Genomic DNA, 15,457 nt, shown 5'->3' on the forward strand with positions numbered 1-15,457 from the left:
GCACTGCTATGGGTACCCACATGGCGCCACAGTATGCCAACATTTTTATGGCAGACTTAGGGGACGAGAGCTAAGGAAGCGTTGTTCTAACACCCCTACTCTACTTGCGCTACGTTGATGACCTATTCATTGTCTGGACCCATGGAAAAGAAGCCCTTGAGGAATTCTACCATGATTTCAACAATTTCCATCCCACCGTCAACCTCAGCCTGGACCAATCCACACAAGCGGTCCATTTCCTGGACACTACTGTGCTAATAAGTGATGGTCATACAAACACCACCCTATACCGGTAACCTATTGACCGCTATGCTTATCTACTTGCCTCCAGCTTCCATCCAGGACACCACATGATCCATTGTCTACAGCCAAGCTCTGAGATACAAACACATTTGCCCCAATCCCTCAGTCAGAGACAAACACCTACAAGATCTCTATCAAGCATTCTTAAAACTACAATGCCCACCTGCTGAAGTGAAAAAACAGATTGGCAGAGCCAGAAGAGTACCCGCAAGTCACCAACTACAGGACAGGCTCAACAAAGAAAATAACAGAACTCCACTAGTCGTCACCTTTAGCCCCCAGCTAAAACCTCTCCAGCGCATCATCAAGGATCTACAACCTATCCTGAAAAATGATCCCTCACTCTCACAGATCTTGGGAGACAGACCAGCCCTCGCTTACAGACAACCCCCCAACCTGAAGCAAATACTCTCCAGCAACCACACAACAAAAACACTAACCCAGAAACTTATCCTTGCAACAAAGTCCGATGCCAACTCTGTCCACATACTTATTCAAGTGACACCATTATAGGACCTAATCACATTAGCTATGCCATCAGGGGCTCGTTCACCTGCACATCTACCAATGTGATATATGCCATCATGCGCCAGCAATGCTCCTCTGCCATGTACATTTTCCAAACCGGACAGTCTCTACACAAAAGAATAAATGGACACAAATCTGACATCAGGAATCGTAACATTCAAAAACCGGGAGGAGAACACTTCAACCTCTCTGGCCACTCAGTAAAAGATTTAAGGGTGGCAATTTTGCAAGAGAAAAGTTTCAAAAACAGATTCCAATGAGAAACTGCTGAGCTTGAATTAATATGCAGACTAGATACCATTAACTTGGGTTTGAATAGAGACTGGGGAGTGGCTGGGTCATTCCATATATTGAATTTGTTTCCTTAAGTTAAGTATCCTCACACCTTCTTGTCAACTGTCTAAATGGGCCATCTTGATTATCACTACAAAAGTTTTTTTTTTTTTTTTCTCCTGCTGGTAATAGCTCATCTTAATTAATTAGCCTCTTATTCCTTTTTTTTTTTTATGTTCTCTGTATGTATATCTTCTTACTATATGTTCCATTCTATGCATCCGATGAAGTGGGCTGTAGCCCACGAAAGCTTATGCTCTAATAAATTTGCCAGTCTCTAAGGTACCACAAGTACTCCTGTTCTTGTTCCTGAAGATGCGTGCATCATGCATCTTTCCGGACCAGCCTGCGTTAATGTCCATGAAACGCCTCCGGTGATCCCCAAGCACCTGCAACACCATGGAGAATATCCCTTCCTATTGATGTATTCAGAGTCAAGGTGGTCTGGCTCTCAAATTGGAATGTGTGCGCCATGAGTGGCCCTGCTACAGTTAGGGAAACCCATCTCTGCAAAGCCATCCACTATGTCATGCACATTTCCCAGAGTCACGGTCCTATGCAGCAGGATGCAATTTGTTGCCCTGCACACTTGGAGTAATACAGCCCCAACAGTGGACTTTCCCACTCCAAATTGATTTGTGACTGGCCAGTAGTAGTCTGGATTTGTCAGCTTCCACACAGCGATTGCAACACGCTGCTCTATTGGAAGGGCAGCTCTCAATGTGGTGTCCTTGAGCTGCAGGTCAGGGGCCAGCTCAGCACATAGCTCCATGAAGGTTGCTTTATGCATCCTGAAGTTCTGTACCCACTGGTTGTTATCCCACACCTGCATGACAATGCGATCCCACCAATCAGTGCTTGTTTCCCTAGCCCAAAAGCGACGCTCTACTGTTTGCAGCTGCTCTGCGAATGCACAAAGCACTGGTAAGTTGCTGCCGTCCACATCACACTCGGGTACCTGCGATTCAACCTCTGCTAACTTCGCGAGTAACTCTGCGAGTAACTGTGCTGCCATGTGCTATGTCTTCACGACAGCTAACAGTTCATAGGAGAGAAGTGTGGGATCCATCCTCTCTCACTGCAGATGCTGGCGCGCACTATAAAAGAATGACAGCTGGAAAAACCGTGCGAAAGAAAGCCAGAGACCTTTGGAGGGGTGGGACACAAAGCGGTGTATGACAGTACATTTTGCACATCCCAGGATGCGCCGTGCTCCATTTCCGCATTCCCACAACAGCTAGCGACAGATGATGTCACCAGGCACTGTGGGATGCATACCCACAGTCATTGCTCTCGCTGTCAACAGAGGTGCCCCAAATGTGGACACAATCTGTCGACAGAGGGAGCAAATGTAAACACGCTTTGGCGACTTTGCTTTTATTGATTTTTTTTTTCCTTGTTGACATTACTTTCATCGACAAAACTTGCCAGTGTAGACAAGCCCCTAGTGAGGCTTAAAGATTATTAGAAAGTTGTTGATGTTAAATGAAGTACAGTGCCCAGTAAACTACTTGGTCCTCTGAAATTTCAAAACATATGGCAGCACACAGGTATTTTTCATCGTGGCTACTAGGAGCTCAGAAAATTTAAAGTTCACCCTAAATCAGTGACAATGTATCCAGAGTTAAACATTAGAACACCAAAATTTACGGTTGTATATTTGACAAGAGATGACAAAATGTGGAATTGTTTGACTGCAGTTATCAAAAGGCTTCGCAGGGGCGTCTTGGGTTGGGATTTTTAAACTCTCCTAAACATTAGAATGCCCACACTTCAGTGGTCCCCAAACTGTGGGGTGGGGCCCGAACTAGCCCCCACTGGGGAGGGCGCACCCTCCAGTTCTGCTCCAACCCTGGCTGCAGCTGCGGCCTTAGCTCCGCTCCTGGCCCACACCCGCAGCCCTGCTTCCAGCTTGTGGTCCTGGCCCCCGCTCTCGGTGCCAGGCCTGGGAGTGGTTCTGCTCCCTGCCTGGGAGGGCCCGGGCACATTCCATTACTGGTAAGGGGAGGGAGTGAGAGGAAAAGTTTGGGCACTACTGCCATACTGAATCACACCAATGGTCCATCTAACCTAGTATCATGTCTTCTGACAGTGGCCGATGCCTCCAGAGGGAATGAACAGAACAGGACATTGATCAAGTCATCCATCCCATGTCCAGTCCCAGCTTCTGGCAGTCAGAGGCTTAAAGACTTCCAGAGCACGGGATTGCATACCTGACCATCTTGGCTAATAGCCATTGGTGGAACTATTCTCCATGAATTGATCTAATTCTTTTTTTAACCCAGTTTTGGGCCTTCACAGCATAAGAACATAAGACTGGCCCTACTGGGTCAGACCAAAGGTCCATCTAGCCCAGTATCCTGTCTTCCAACAGTGATCAGTGTCAGGTGTCTCAGAGGGAATGAACAGAACAGATAATCAAGTGATCCATCCCCTGTCGCTCATTCCTAGTTTCTGGCAAACAGAGGCTTGACAGAACAAGGAGTAATGGTCTCAAGTTGCAGTGGGGGAGGTTTAGGTTGGATATTAAGAAAAGTTTTTCACTAGGAAGGTGGTGAAGCACTGGAATGGGTTACCTAGGGAGGTGGTGGAATCTCCTTCTTTAAAGGTTTTTAAGGTCAGGCTTGACAAAGCCCTGGCTGGGATGATTTATTGGGGATTGGTCCTGCTTTGAGCAGGGGTTGGACTAGATGACCTCCTGAGGTCCCTTCCAACCCTGATTATTCTGTGAGCCTAGGGACACCATTCCTGCCCATCCTGGCTAATAGCCATTGATGGACCTATCCTCCATGAATTTACCTAGTTCTTTTTTTAATCCTGTTATTGTCTTTTGTCTTCACAACATTCTCTGGCAGGGCGTTCCACAGGTTGACTGTGCGTTGTGTGAAGAACTACTTTTATTTGTTTTAAACCTGCTGCCTATTAATTTCATTTGGTGACCCCTAGTAGTTCTGCAGTTTCACATTTGAGTTCCTTCACAGCTCTTGGGTGAATACCATCTAGTCTTGGTGACTTATTGGTGTTTAATTTATCAATTTGTTCCAAAACCACCTCTAATGATACCTCAATCTGGGACAATTCCTCAGATCTGTCACCTAAAAAGAATGGCTCAGTTTTGGGAATCTCCATGACATCCTCAGCCGTGAAGATCGATGCAAAGAATTCATTTCGTTTCTCCATAATGGCCTTATTGTCCTTGAGTGCTCCTTTAGCACCTCGATCAGCCAGTGGCCCCACTGGTTGTTAAGCAGCCTTCCTGCTTCTGTTGTACTTCAAAAGAAATTTGCTATTACTTTTTGAGTCTTTGGCTAACTGTTCCTCAAATTCTTTTTTGGCCTTCCTAATTGTATTTTGCCCCATCTCAAAAAAGATATATTGGAATTGGAAAAGGTTCAGAAAAGGGCAACAGAAATGATTAGGGGTATGGAACAGCTTCCGTATGAGGAGAGATTAATAAGACTGGGACTTTTCAGCTTGGAAAAGAGACAGCTAAGGGGAGATATGATTGAGGTCTATAAAATCATGACTGGTGTAGAGGAAGTAGATAAGGAAGTGTTGTTTACTACTTCTCATAACAGAAGAACTTGGGGGTCACCAAATGAAATTAATAGGCATCAGGTTTAAAACAAATAAAAGGAAGTATTTCTTCACACAACACAGCCTACTTGTGGAACTCCTTGCCAGAGGATGTTGTGAAGTCCAAGACCATAACAGGTTTCAAAAAAGAACTAGATAAATTCATGGAGGATAGGTCCATCAATGGCTATTAGCCAGGATGGGCAGGAATGGTGCCTTAGCCTGTTTGCCAGAAACTGGGAATGAGCAACAGGGGATGGATCACTTGATGATTACCCATTATGTTCATTCCCTCTGGGGCACCTGGCACTGCTCACTGTCAGAAGACAGGATACTGGGCTACATGGACCTTTGGTCTGACCCAGTAGGGCCATTTTTATGCTCTTATGTGAGGGACACTGTAAACAGCTTTCAAAAAAGTCCAGGTACACTCCATACACTGGATCACCCTTGTCCACATGCTTGTTGACCCCCTCAAAGAATTCCAGTAGATTGGGGAGGCATTACTTTCCCTTTACAAATGCTGTGACTTTTCCTCAACATATCGTGTTCATTTATGTGTCTGATCATTTTGTTCTTTACTATATTTTGAACCAGTTTGCGTGGTACTGAAGTTAGGTTTACCAGCCAGTAATGACTAGGATCACCTTTTTAGCCCTTTAAAAAAAAAAATCCGCATTACATTAGCTATCTTCTAGTCATCTGGTACAGAGGCACACTTCAATCGTCAAGGGGCCCCACTGATTGTTTGGTAGGCTTCCTGCTTCTGATGTACTTTTTTTTTTGCTATTAGTTTTTGTCTTTTGCTAAATCTAATTCTCCAAATTTTTTTTTTTGGTCTGCCTAATTATGCTTTTATTCTTGACTTGCCAGAATGTTTTTTTTCTATTTTCACGAGTAGGATTTGACTTCCAATTTTTAAAGGTTGCATTTTTGCCTCTAGCTGCCTCTTTTGTTCTGTTTAGTCACTGTGGCCATTTTTTTTGTTCCTTTGACTGTTTTTTTGGGGGTGTTTTTTAATTTTTTTTTTATTTGGGGTGTTTATATATGTTGAGTCTCTGTTGTAGTGTCTTTAAAAAGTTTTTCCATACAGCTTGCAAGCATTGCACTCTTGTGACTGTTTCTTTTCATTTCCATTTAATTAGCTTCTTCATTTTTGTGTAGTTCCCCTTTTTGAAGTTAAATGCTACTGTAGTGGGATTCTTTGGTATTTTCCCCCCTACAAGGATGTTTGATTTAATTACATTATGGTCACCATTACTGGGTGGTTCAGCTGTATTCACCTCTTGGACCATATTCTGTTTGCCAGTTAGGACTAAATCAAGAATGGCTTCTCCCCTTCTGCTTTCCAGGACTAGCTGCTTCCAAGAAGCTGTCATTCATGGTATCTACAAATTTTTATCTCTGCAACCAGTCCTGAGGTGACATGTACCCAGTCAGTATGGGATAGCTGAAATTCCCCATTATTACTGAGTTTTTTCTATTTTTGTAGCCTCTAATCTCCCAGAGCATTTGACAGTCAACATCACCACCCTGGTCAATTGGTAGGTAGTATATTTCTACAGCTATACTCTTATTATTCAAGCATAAAATTTCTGTCCATCGATATTCTGTGGTACTTTTTGAATCATTTTAAGATTTTTTTACTCTATTTGACTCTTTCACATACAGTGCCAGTGCCACTCCTCTTCTCCAAGATGACTTACTCTGTTGTTCCTATATATTATGTACCCTGGTATTATTGTGTCCCATTGATTATCTTCATTCCACCAAGTTTCTGTGGTGTCTATCATATCAATATCCTCACTTAATCCCAGGCACTCAAGGTTACCCATCTTAGTATTTAGACTTTTATTTGTATAGAAGCACTTATAAAAATGTGTCAATATTTAGTTGTCTGTCTTCATGTGATGTAATTGAATGGGACTTTTTCATTTGACTGTTTCTCTTCAGTTTCTACCTGTACTTTAATAAGTTCTATCCTCTTCTCTTTATTAGGATATAGACTAGTATCCCTGCTAATAGATCCTCTGTGAAGGGATGTGTTGGTCTGAACCATGTGCTTCTCTGCACCTGTTGCTTTCCCCCAGCCCTTAGTTTAAAAATTCCTCTACTACCTTTTTAATTTTATACACAGCAATCTGGTTCTGTTTATATTAAGGTGGAGCCCATCCTTTCTGTTCAGTACTATAAACTGGATAGCCCTCACTCTGTTGCTGTACTTGTGCCTGCATTCTATTTACTATTTCAGAGTGTCTTTTTTGTGGGGGAAACAGGGTGTTTATTGGCCTGAGTTTAGATAATGTTTGGTGTATCTGGCTCTTGTGCTCCCTTTCTAAACTTTCCTGTTTGCTGCTCCTGTTCACTAGCTCCTCTGGTCCTGTACGAGCTGCCTTATTAATGCCCCGCCCCCCCACCCCGCCGCCTTTCTGAGTAGCCCTGCCTCTTGTTAGGGGATCCTAAAGGGACTAAGGATCAAAGGATGGCAAGCTAAAGCATGGTTACAAAGCCTTGCCTGGCTGGTTGCTATGCTGAACTCACAGCCCCCTAAACAGTCCATGCTATAACTTTTTTAATGAAGCAGGCGCACACGGCAAGCAGCAGGCATACAACAGCCTAACAGACGACAAACTCACGCCCAAGGTCATGTAGTCCTCCTTCACCTGGAGAACTCCCTCGCAACACTCCCTTGTTTGCTACTCAAAGTTCCTAAATCGCTTAGAAGCATAAGTGTCATTGAAAGTGGGGCTTGTGTGTGTAAATCGCTTAGGCTTAGTCTAGAAAAGGTTTGGTGATACGGATGTACCGGTATAACTATACTGGCAAAACTTCCTAGTATAGTGCTTTTTCTAGTTTTGGTTATGCCAGTTCCCTGAGCGAAATAAGATATACGTATTCCTGAGGGAATTATGGGCCAGAAAATTCTGTGCAAAAATAATTATGCACACATTTTAAAATTGTCAATAAATAAATGTGGCTCCAGCGTGGTAGTGGGGAGCACAGTCCACTGGCTGCACTGAGGTGGGAGATCACCCTGAAGCCCCCACCTCTCTCCGTACAGGGACTCTGCAGCGAGGCTGCACCTGACCCTGACACAGTGCAAGGGCTGGGCCTGCCACAGAAACACCTCGGCGCCTTGCCCCTCTGTGCCAGGTGCTGCTCCTGCTGGGCTGAACCTGCCCAGCCAAGTGTGGAGGGACTTAGTGTGGGGGGATCCAGGTGTGGGGTGAAAGGTTTCTGAGTGCCGCAGTCTGGGTGCGGGCGGCTCAGTGGGAGAGCTGGATGCACAGGGGCAATGGTACGCTGCAGGGGATCCAGGTAATGGTGTTTGGGCTGAGCGGGGAGCCTTGGGGATTGGGGGGGTCTGGATGCTGGGGGAGTGGGGCTTTATGGGTGGGGGTCTGGGTGTGGAGGGCTTGTCGGTGGGGTCCAGGTGTAAGGGGGTAGGACTTGTCAGGGTACAATGGGCTTGCTTAATGGGAGAGCCCCAGCCACTGGTGAGGGGATGCTGCATGCCGGGCTCCCGCTTCCCCCTGCGATTCCCCTATTCCCTTTTCTTCTCCACCCCTCTCTGCTCACTCCCACATTCCCTTCCCCCTGCCCTATTCCACCCCTCTTCCTTCCCCCCTGCTATGGGCACTCAGTGTTCCACGGAAAATTGAAGGCTCCCAGCACACAGAAGGGGAGCACAGCTGGCACTAGGACCAAAGAGGCTGCATTCAGCTACAGAGTCAGTGGAGCCTGACACAGACTCGTTCAGCGGGGCAGTTCTGCATTTGCAGAAATGAGGGGTGGGGGCAGTGGCATGTAACCCTGTGTGCTCCCTCATGCCGTGCTTCTGTTTGGGGGGCAGTCCGGCACAAAAACTGCACACATGGTCGCCCCTCCCCCTTGCGTGGCTTCCCTTTGCTTCCCTGCCGTTTTCTGTAGGGAAATGTAGAAATACTGTGGGGGGGCTCGTGTGCGTGGCATTTTCTGCAGGCGAGGGGTCCCACAGGATCCCCCCCCAGGAGTATATATAGCAAAAGCACTCCTATGCCAGTATAACTGCAGCTACACTAGGGCTTTTACTGGCATTGAAGTGTAAAAAAAAAAAAATAAAGTTTTAAAAAAAAATTGCATCCCTGTAGATCTGCCATTAGGCACTTTTGCAAATCCCACCTTAGTTATAACTAGTGTAACTAATACTTGAACTGGGACACATACGGCAATTTCCTGCAATATTCTTGAAAAACCTTACTGAATTAGTAACTGGAGTCCATTTTATTAAATGCAAAAGTAATGATTCCTGGGAGGTGTTGTGAACTTCAAAGGACTGTCTGAACAATGGGCCAGACAAGAATGGATGTTTGGACAAACAATGTTAACTGGTTTGCCTAGGGAATCTCTATGGGAAGGTGAGAGCAAATTCCCAACTCTGGTTATGCAAAAGCCCTTCTTTTTGTATCTACGCCCCGAGGAGGGAACTATTTTCTACTGATAATTTGTTGGTGGAATCTCAAGATCCAAGGCCCAGGCTGTAAAGGAAACATTAACCTATGCATGGTTGTGTTTATTCTGAGCTAAGGCTGTTTATGAATTTGTAACCACACACAAACCTATTGCTGCCAGAGCTCTTGCTGAAGTTTGGAGGTGAGCTCTGATAAGCTTATTAGCAAGTATTTAGGTTCTTTTATTGTCTCTAAAATATTTTCACTATAATGGTTTCACCATAAGAATAAATGTGCTTGCTTGTAAAGAGCTATTTGTAACTCATAACTGCTGGCAATTACATTATTCCTAACCTTTGAAGAGAAAGCAAAGCGCAGTTGTTGGCAGTTTTGGCAGTCGGATTGCTGGGAATATCAGTTAGGCAGGGAACTGTACAGCCTGGAAAAAACCCAATTAGAGGGGAGAGGGATGCGGCCCTCTACCCAAGATAGGTGACAGCTGAGGAGCCTGTGTGTGTGCCCTTGAGGGACCACAGAGGGGTATACAAGTGCAGTTGCCCTGAATTGTGAGGCAAACATTTTCAGAATTCATTCTTTTTCTGTGAAAAACATCACAGAGCATAACTTTGTAATATTTAATGCTGTTGGAAAAAACAATTTCTTTTTTTGCAGAAAAACCTGCCATTGCTCCACCCGTCTTTGTGTTTCAGAAGGATAAAGCACAGAAGGTAAGGAGCTATCACTGTGTATGTAATCATTTTATGGCATATGGTCATCCTCACTAATATTTCAGTAATTTGTATATGGTGTTACTCTTCTGAAGTTTAGGTAAGATACTAGATAGTTGTCATTAGGGTTTGAAATTCAAGGAAAAAATGTGGGAAGACACAGATTATAGGTTAGTGGGAGGAAAGCAGGAGAGACAGAAAGTGGGGGAAATCTAGAGCAATTTCAAAGCAGTATCTTAAACAAAGACAGATGGGAAAAAGGGGCAGACCTTATTACTATGTAGAAATAGAAATGAAAGCAAGAAAAGAGAATAACAAAATGAAAAGGAAAGTTAAAAGGAAAAAAAACATGGTTCAAGTTAGTGCTAAAATTTAACATATTACATACAACTACTGATTGATTTTCTTGGTTAATTGCTCATCATTAAATTTAAGTTTGGGGAAATGGAAAAATGTTGCTGTTAGCTGTGTAACTCAGTGACCTCAGAGCATTTTGCATTTTAAATGCACTTTACATTCTTCAACTTGGAAAGAGAGACTGACACGGTTTTTCGAATGAATTCCATGATGCATTAAGCTAGGTTCAAACAGAAAACCTTCCAGTGTTTTAGTTAGTTGCTACTAAAATTATTTTGTCAAGATGTGAAGCCTACCCTCAGATGTCTGTTTTGAATCCAGCGCAGGTCAATAGTGAGTGAAAGATGTTACCAAAGTATATGCAAAATGTTGTCTCAGTCCATTTCCAGCCATAAATGATACTCCTCATGGAAGTGTAAGCAGAGATATCATGAAGATTTACTCTTAAAGGTGCTTTATCCAGTTCAGTGTTGAACCATGTTGGCATAGGATTTGGTGGCAGAAGCTTGGATTTCTCTGCTGCCAGTATCCTAGAATATCAGGGTTGGAAGGGACCTCAGGAGGTCATCTAGTCAAACCCCCTGCTCAAAGCAGGACCAATCCCCAACTAAATCATCCCAGCCAGGGCTTTGTCAAGCCTGACCTTAAAAACTTCAAAGGAAGGAGATTCCACCACCTCCCTAGGTAACGCATTCCAGTGTTTCACCACCCTCCTCGTGAAAAAGTTTTTCCTAATATCCAACCTAAACCTCCCCCACTGCAACTTGAGACCATTACTCCTTGTTCTGTCATCTGCTACCACTGAGAACAGTCTAGATCCATCCTCTTTGGAACCCCCTTTCAGGTAGTTGAAAGCAGCTATCAAATCCCCCCTCATTCTTCTCTTCCGCAGACTAAACAATCCCAGTTCCCTCAGCCTCTCCTCATAAGTCATGTGTTTCAGTCCCCTAATCATTTTTGTTGCCCTCCACTGGACGTTTTCCAATTTTTCCACATCCTTCTTGTAGTGTGGGGCCCAAAAGTGGACACAGTACTCCAGATGAGGCCTCACCAATGTCGAATAGAGGGGGACGATCACGTCCCCCTATCTGCTGGCAATGCCCCTACTTATACATCCCAAAATGCCATTGGCCTTCTTGGCAATAAGGGCACACTGTTGACTCATATCCAGCTTCTCGTCCACTGTAACCCCTAGGTCCTTTTCTGCCGAACTGCTGCCTAGCCATTCCGTTCCTAGTCTGTAGTGGTGCATGGGATTCTTCCTTCCTAAGTGCAGGACTCTGCATTTGTCCTTATTGAACCTCATCAGATTTCTTTTGGCCCAATCCTCCAATTTGTCTAGGTCCCTCTGTATCCTATCCCTACCCTCCATTGTATCTACCTCTCCTCCCAGTTTAGTGTCATCTGCAAACTTGCTGAGGATGCAATCCACACCGTCCTCCAGATCATTTATGAAGATATTGAACAAAACCGGCCCGAGGACCGACCCTTGGGGCACTCCACTTGATACCGGCTGCCAACTAGACATGGAGCCATTGATCACTACCCGTTGAGCCCGACAATCTAGCCGGCTTTCTGTCTACCTTATCGTCCATTCATCCAGCCCATACTTCTTTAACTTGCTGGCAAGAATACTGTGGGAGACCGTGTCAAAAGCTTTGCTAAAGTCAAGGAATAACACGTCCACCGCTTTCCCCTCATCCACAGAGCCAGTTATCTCGTCATAGAAGGCAATTAGATTAGTCAGTGAATCCATGCTGACTGTTCCTGATCACTTTCCTCTCCTCTAAGTGCTTCAGAATTGATTCCTTGAGGACCTGCTCCATAATTTTTCCAGGGACTGAGGTGAGGCTGACTGTCCTGTAGTTACCCGGATTCTCCTCCTTTCCTTTTTTAAAGATGGGCACTACGTTAACCTTTTTCCAGTTGTCTGGGACCTTCCCCGATCGCCATGAGTTTTCAAAGATAATGGCCAATGGCTCTGCAATCACATCTGCCAACTCCTTTAGCACTCTCAGATGCAGCGCATCCGGCCCCATGGACTTGTGCTCGTCCAGCTTTTCTAAATAGTCCAGAACCACTTCTTTCTCCACAGAGGGCTGGTCACCTCCTCCCATGCTGTGCTGTATTTACATTCCAGTACTGTATTTGTTCTGTAAGTAGAGAGCTAGAGAAACCTGTCACCCTGGCTGACAACTTGTTACTATTAAAAGTGGTTCCAATTTAAAGTCTGCCACAATTCAAATTTAAAAATCTGTCTTTTCTACAGATCTACTGTTTTTCAAGTTTCACGTTCTCTAATCAAATAAATATTGTTAATTCTTCCCAAAAGTTAGTTCTTATCGCTATCTGACTGTCATTTTATATGTAATCTAATCTGTAAAAACTCTCAGAGTATTAAGACATGAATAGTGAACTACATCTTTACAGAAAGGTAATTTTCCTTAGGTTTGTGTCATTGAGCAGCGGTTGACAGCATTTGCCATTAACTACCACTGGGCTTAGTTTTCTTCCCAAAGAAACACCCCGGTTAAGTGGATTCCTTGATTACATGCCAAACCTGGCAATTCTTTATTAAGATTACGCAGGAAGAATTCCTATTAAAGTTGATGGGAATTTTGCCTGTATGCATGTCTTTTGGGCGGGAGGGGAGGGGCAGAAGAGTGAGGCTTTATTTTAAGTGTACTGTAAAGAATTTTTAAAAAATTGGCACAATACACAGTTTTAGATAATAGAAAATAATAATTTATACTCTAGCAAAATGTGTTTGGCTGGAGGTAGTTTAAACTTCTGTTAGCTTTACAGTTAGGGTTGCCAACCCTCCTGGATTGTCCTGGAATCTCAGGAATTAAAGCTCAATCTTTAATAAAAGATTGTCATATGATGAAACCTCCAGGAATATGTTCAACTGAAATTGGCAACCCTATTTGCAATCCTGGTCAAGTTGACCCTTGTCAGACACTATACAGAATGCTTCTTTTCTTCAGCAGGCTATCCTGGAACCATCAGTGGGAGAAGGAAAAAAGTAGCTTATCAAGGTGTGCCCCCATGTGACAATCTAACACATCTGGGCCATGTCTGATCATTAATAGATACTTAGAATTATGGAGAATTCAGGTACTACTCCAATTTACTGCAGAAAATGAAACTTGACTTTACAAGGCCTCCTGTTGTTGTAGCTGGATTCTGTATCTTCAGCTGACTTTTCTGGAGATAGTACTCTCCATTATTAACCTTTAGGTAGGCTAGGCAGGATTTGATTTTAATCGGTAGTTGTCGGTAAATATGGATTTCAGCTGACATGCTGAAATCAATGAAAAAATATTGCTCAGTAACTTTGCTCAGAACCCTCTTAGGGCTCAAAAAAGAACTAGATAAGTTCATGGAGGATAGATCAATCAATGGCTATTAGCCAGGATGGGCAGGTGTCCCTAGCCTCTGTTTGCCAGAAGCTGGGAATGGGTGACGGGATGGATCACTTGATGCTTACCTGTTTTGTTCATTCCCTCTGGCATTGGCCACTGTCGGAATACAGGATACTGGGCTAGGTAGACATTTGGTCTGACCCATTATGACTGTTCTTATGAGTCCCGCTGTGGCGGCCCTGCTCTCTTAGGGCAGCGGTTCCTGGGCAGGGACTGTTCAGCAGCACCCCACAGCGAGGGGCTAGTCTTTGTCCTTGCATTCCTGGCCAGGAGTCCCTGTCCTGCCCCTTTAAGACTATTTTCCTCCCATGGTCAGATGTTGGCTGTGTGTGTGTTCTCTCTGCATGCTGTACTGACTCTGGCCAGATAACCTGTACAGCAGGCTCCGATCGAAGTGCCCAATAACCAGAGACTTGGTTTGTAGCGAAGGAACTTGGTCAGGTTTATTGTCGATGAAGCATGGTATTGGTGCCTTATACTTGCTACAAGTACACTCAGTGCATGTATGCGCGTGACAATGGACGCAGCTTAGTTAGTGGAGGGACTTTCCACTATCCCCTCAGCTGGCCAAAGACGCTCCCTCTGAGACTCCATTTTATACATCAATACAAACAAGTTACATACTGCCCCTCTGATGTAGTTAGTTGACACCCTCTGGCAGAGCCGGTTTCCACCTATCACCTTGTACATCTCTATCCATCACACTCTCATCCTGACCTTATCTTTAGGGTGGGTCAGCGTGTTCCTGTTATCTTTGGGGAATGTGTTGGTATCGTGGTGTTCTGCTACCACCCTTCTGGAATGTGTTTGTGTGAATGCTCTGTGCCTACCACCTCTTAGGAATGTGTTTTGGCAATATCAGCCCTGTTCTTGCTAGATTCTGTGAGCAGGGCCTTATTTTGTTTTATATCAGCAAAGGTCTGACCACTACTTTAGCTCAGGCCTCTGATACTAGGGCTTATGTTTCAGACCCTCTTCCGACTACATTCCCCCACTTTCTGTCTTTTTATGGGGAGGATGTTTACCCATCATCCCAAAAAAGCATAATGCATGGACTGAAGATGACCCAGTGGGCTAAACACTGTTATGTGGTCACCTTACTTTACCATCCATCCATTCATGCCGTATCTGTCCCGTAGTCTGCACGTTCCCTTGTATGACTGATGGAGAGATTTTATTTTCCAATTGATTGTAGTCCCTTATGGTGGGCCTGGGAATGTTAGGCCCGGGGCTTTGATTGCGGAATGTAGTTTTATGATTGAGCCCTAGAGGCACTCCTAAATAATTAATATATATGAATAATATGGATATGGCGTATATATTTGTAGTGTACGTGGGTATATATGTAGAGTGTGTACATATGACACCACCTTATAGTCAAGCATAATAATCGTTTTCCAATCTGTTATTGGGGTTTGGCCCTTGTGGTACTGCAGATAGCAACACATCCTATTGGGCCATTTGCAGTTACCGCCTGTACTATTTTTGGTAGTAGGCTGAGTGTTTTGAAAGACTGAGATAGGTATTACTACAGTGTGTTTTACAGTGTATATGAGAAGTACAAGAAATGTTGAGTAGTGACATTACAAATGAGGCCTTTACATATAAATATTTGTAGTTAGTTACTGCCTGGTACTGTCCATTCAAGTTATAGGTTACCCTTACTGCTCGTTGTCACTCTCTGATAAGCTTTGCTGGGCAGGAATCGGGAATGGCTATGTTCTCTGCTGCATTGCTCTGTGGTACCCCATTTGTTGATGTAGAGCCAGTTGTTCCT

General features: G+C 44.2%; 1 protein-coding gene across 6 annotated transcripts in view; it reads left to right on the plus strand.

The window, feature by feature from the left end:
• RANBP3 (RAN binding protein 3) overlaps positions 1–15,457 on the plus strand; it is a 183,288-nt gene that overhangs the window by 25,894 nt on the left and 141,937 nt on the right. For all 6 annotated transcript variants that reach the window (XM_074939879.1, XM_074939881.1, XM_074939880.1 and 3 more), the window contains exon 2: positions 9,843–9,898. In XM_074939879.1, coding sequence (XP_074795980.1) covers positions 9,843–9,898 — 56 coding nt within the window. The remainder of the gene's footprint in view (positions 1–9,842; positions 9,899–15,457) is intronic.

The sequence above is a fragment of the Natator depressus genome, chromosome 25 (assembly GCF_965152275.1).
Source record: "Natator depressus isolate rNatDep1 chromosome 25, rNatDep2.hap1, whole genome shotgun sequence".
Taxonomy (NCBI): Eukaryota; Metazoa; Chordata; order Testudines; family Cheloniidae; genus Natator; species Natator depressus.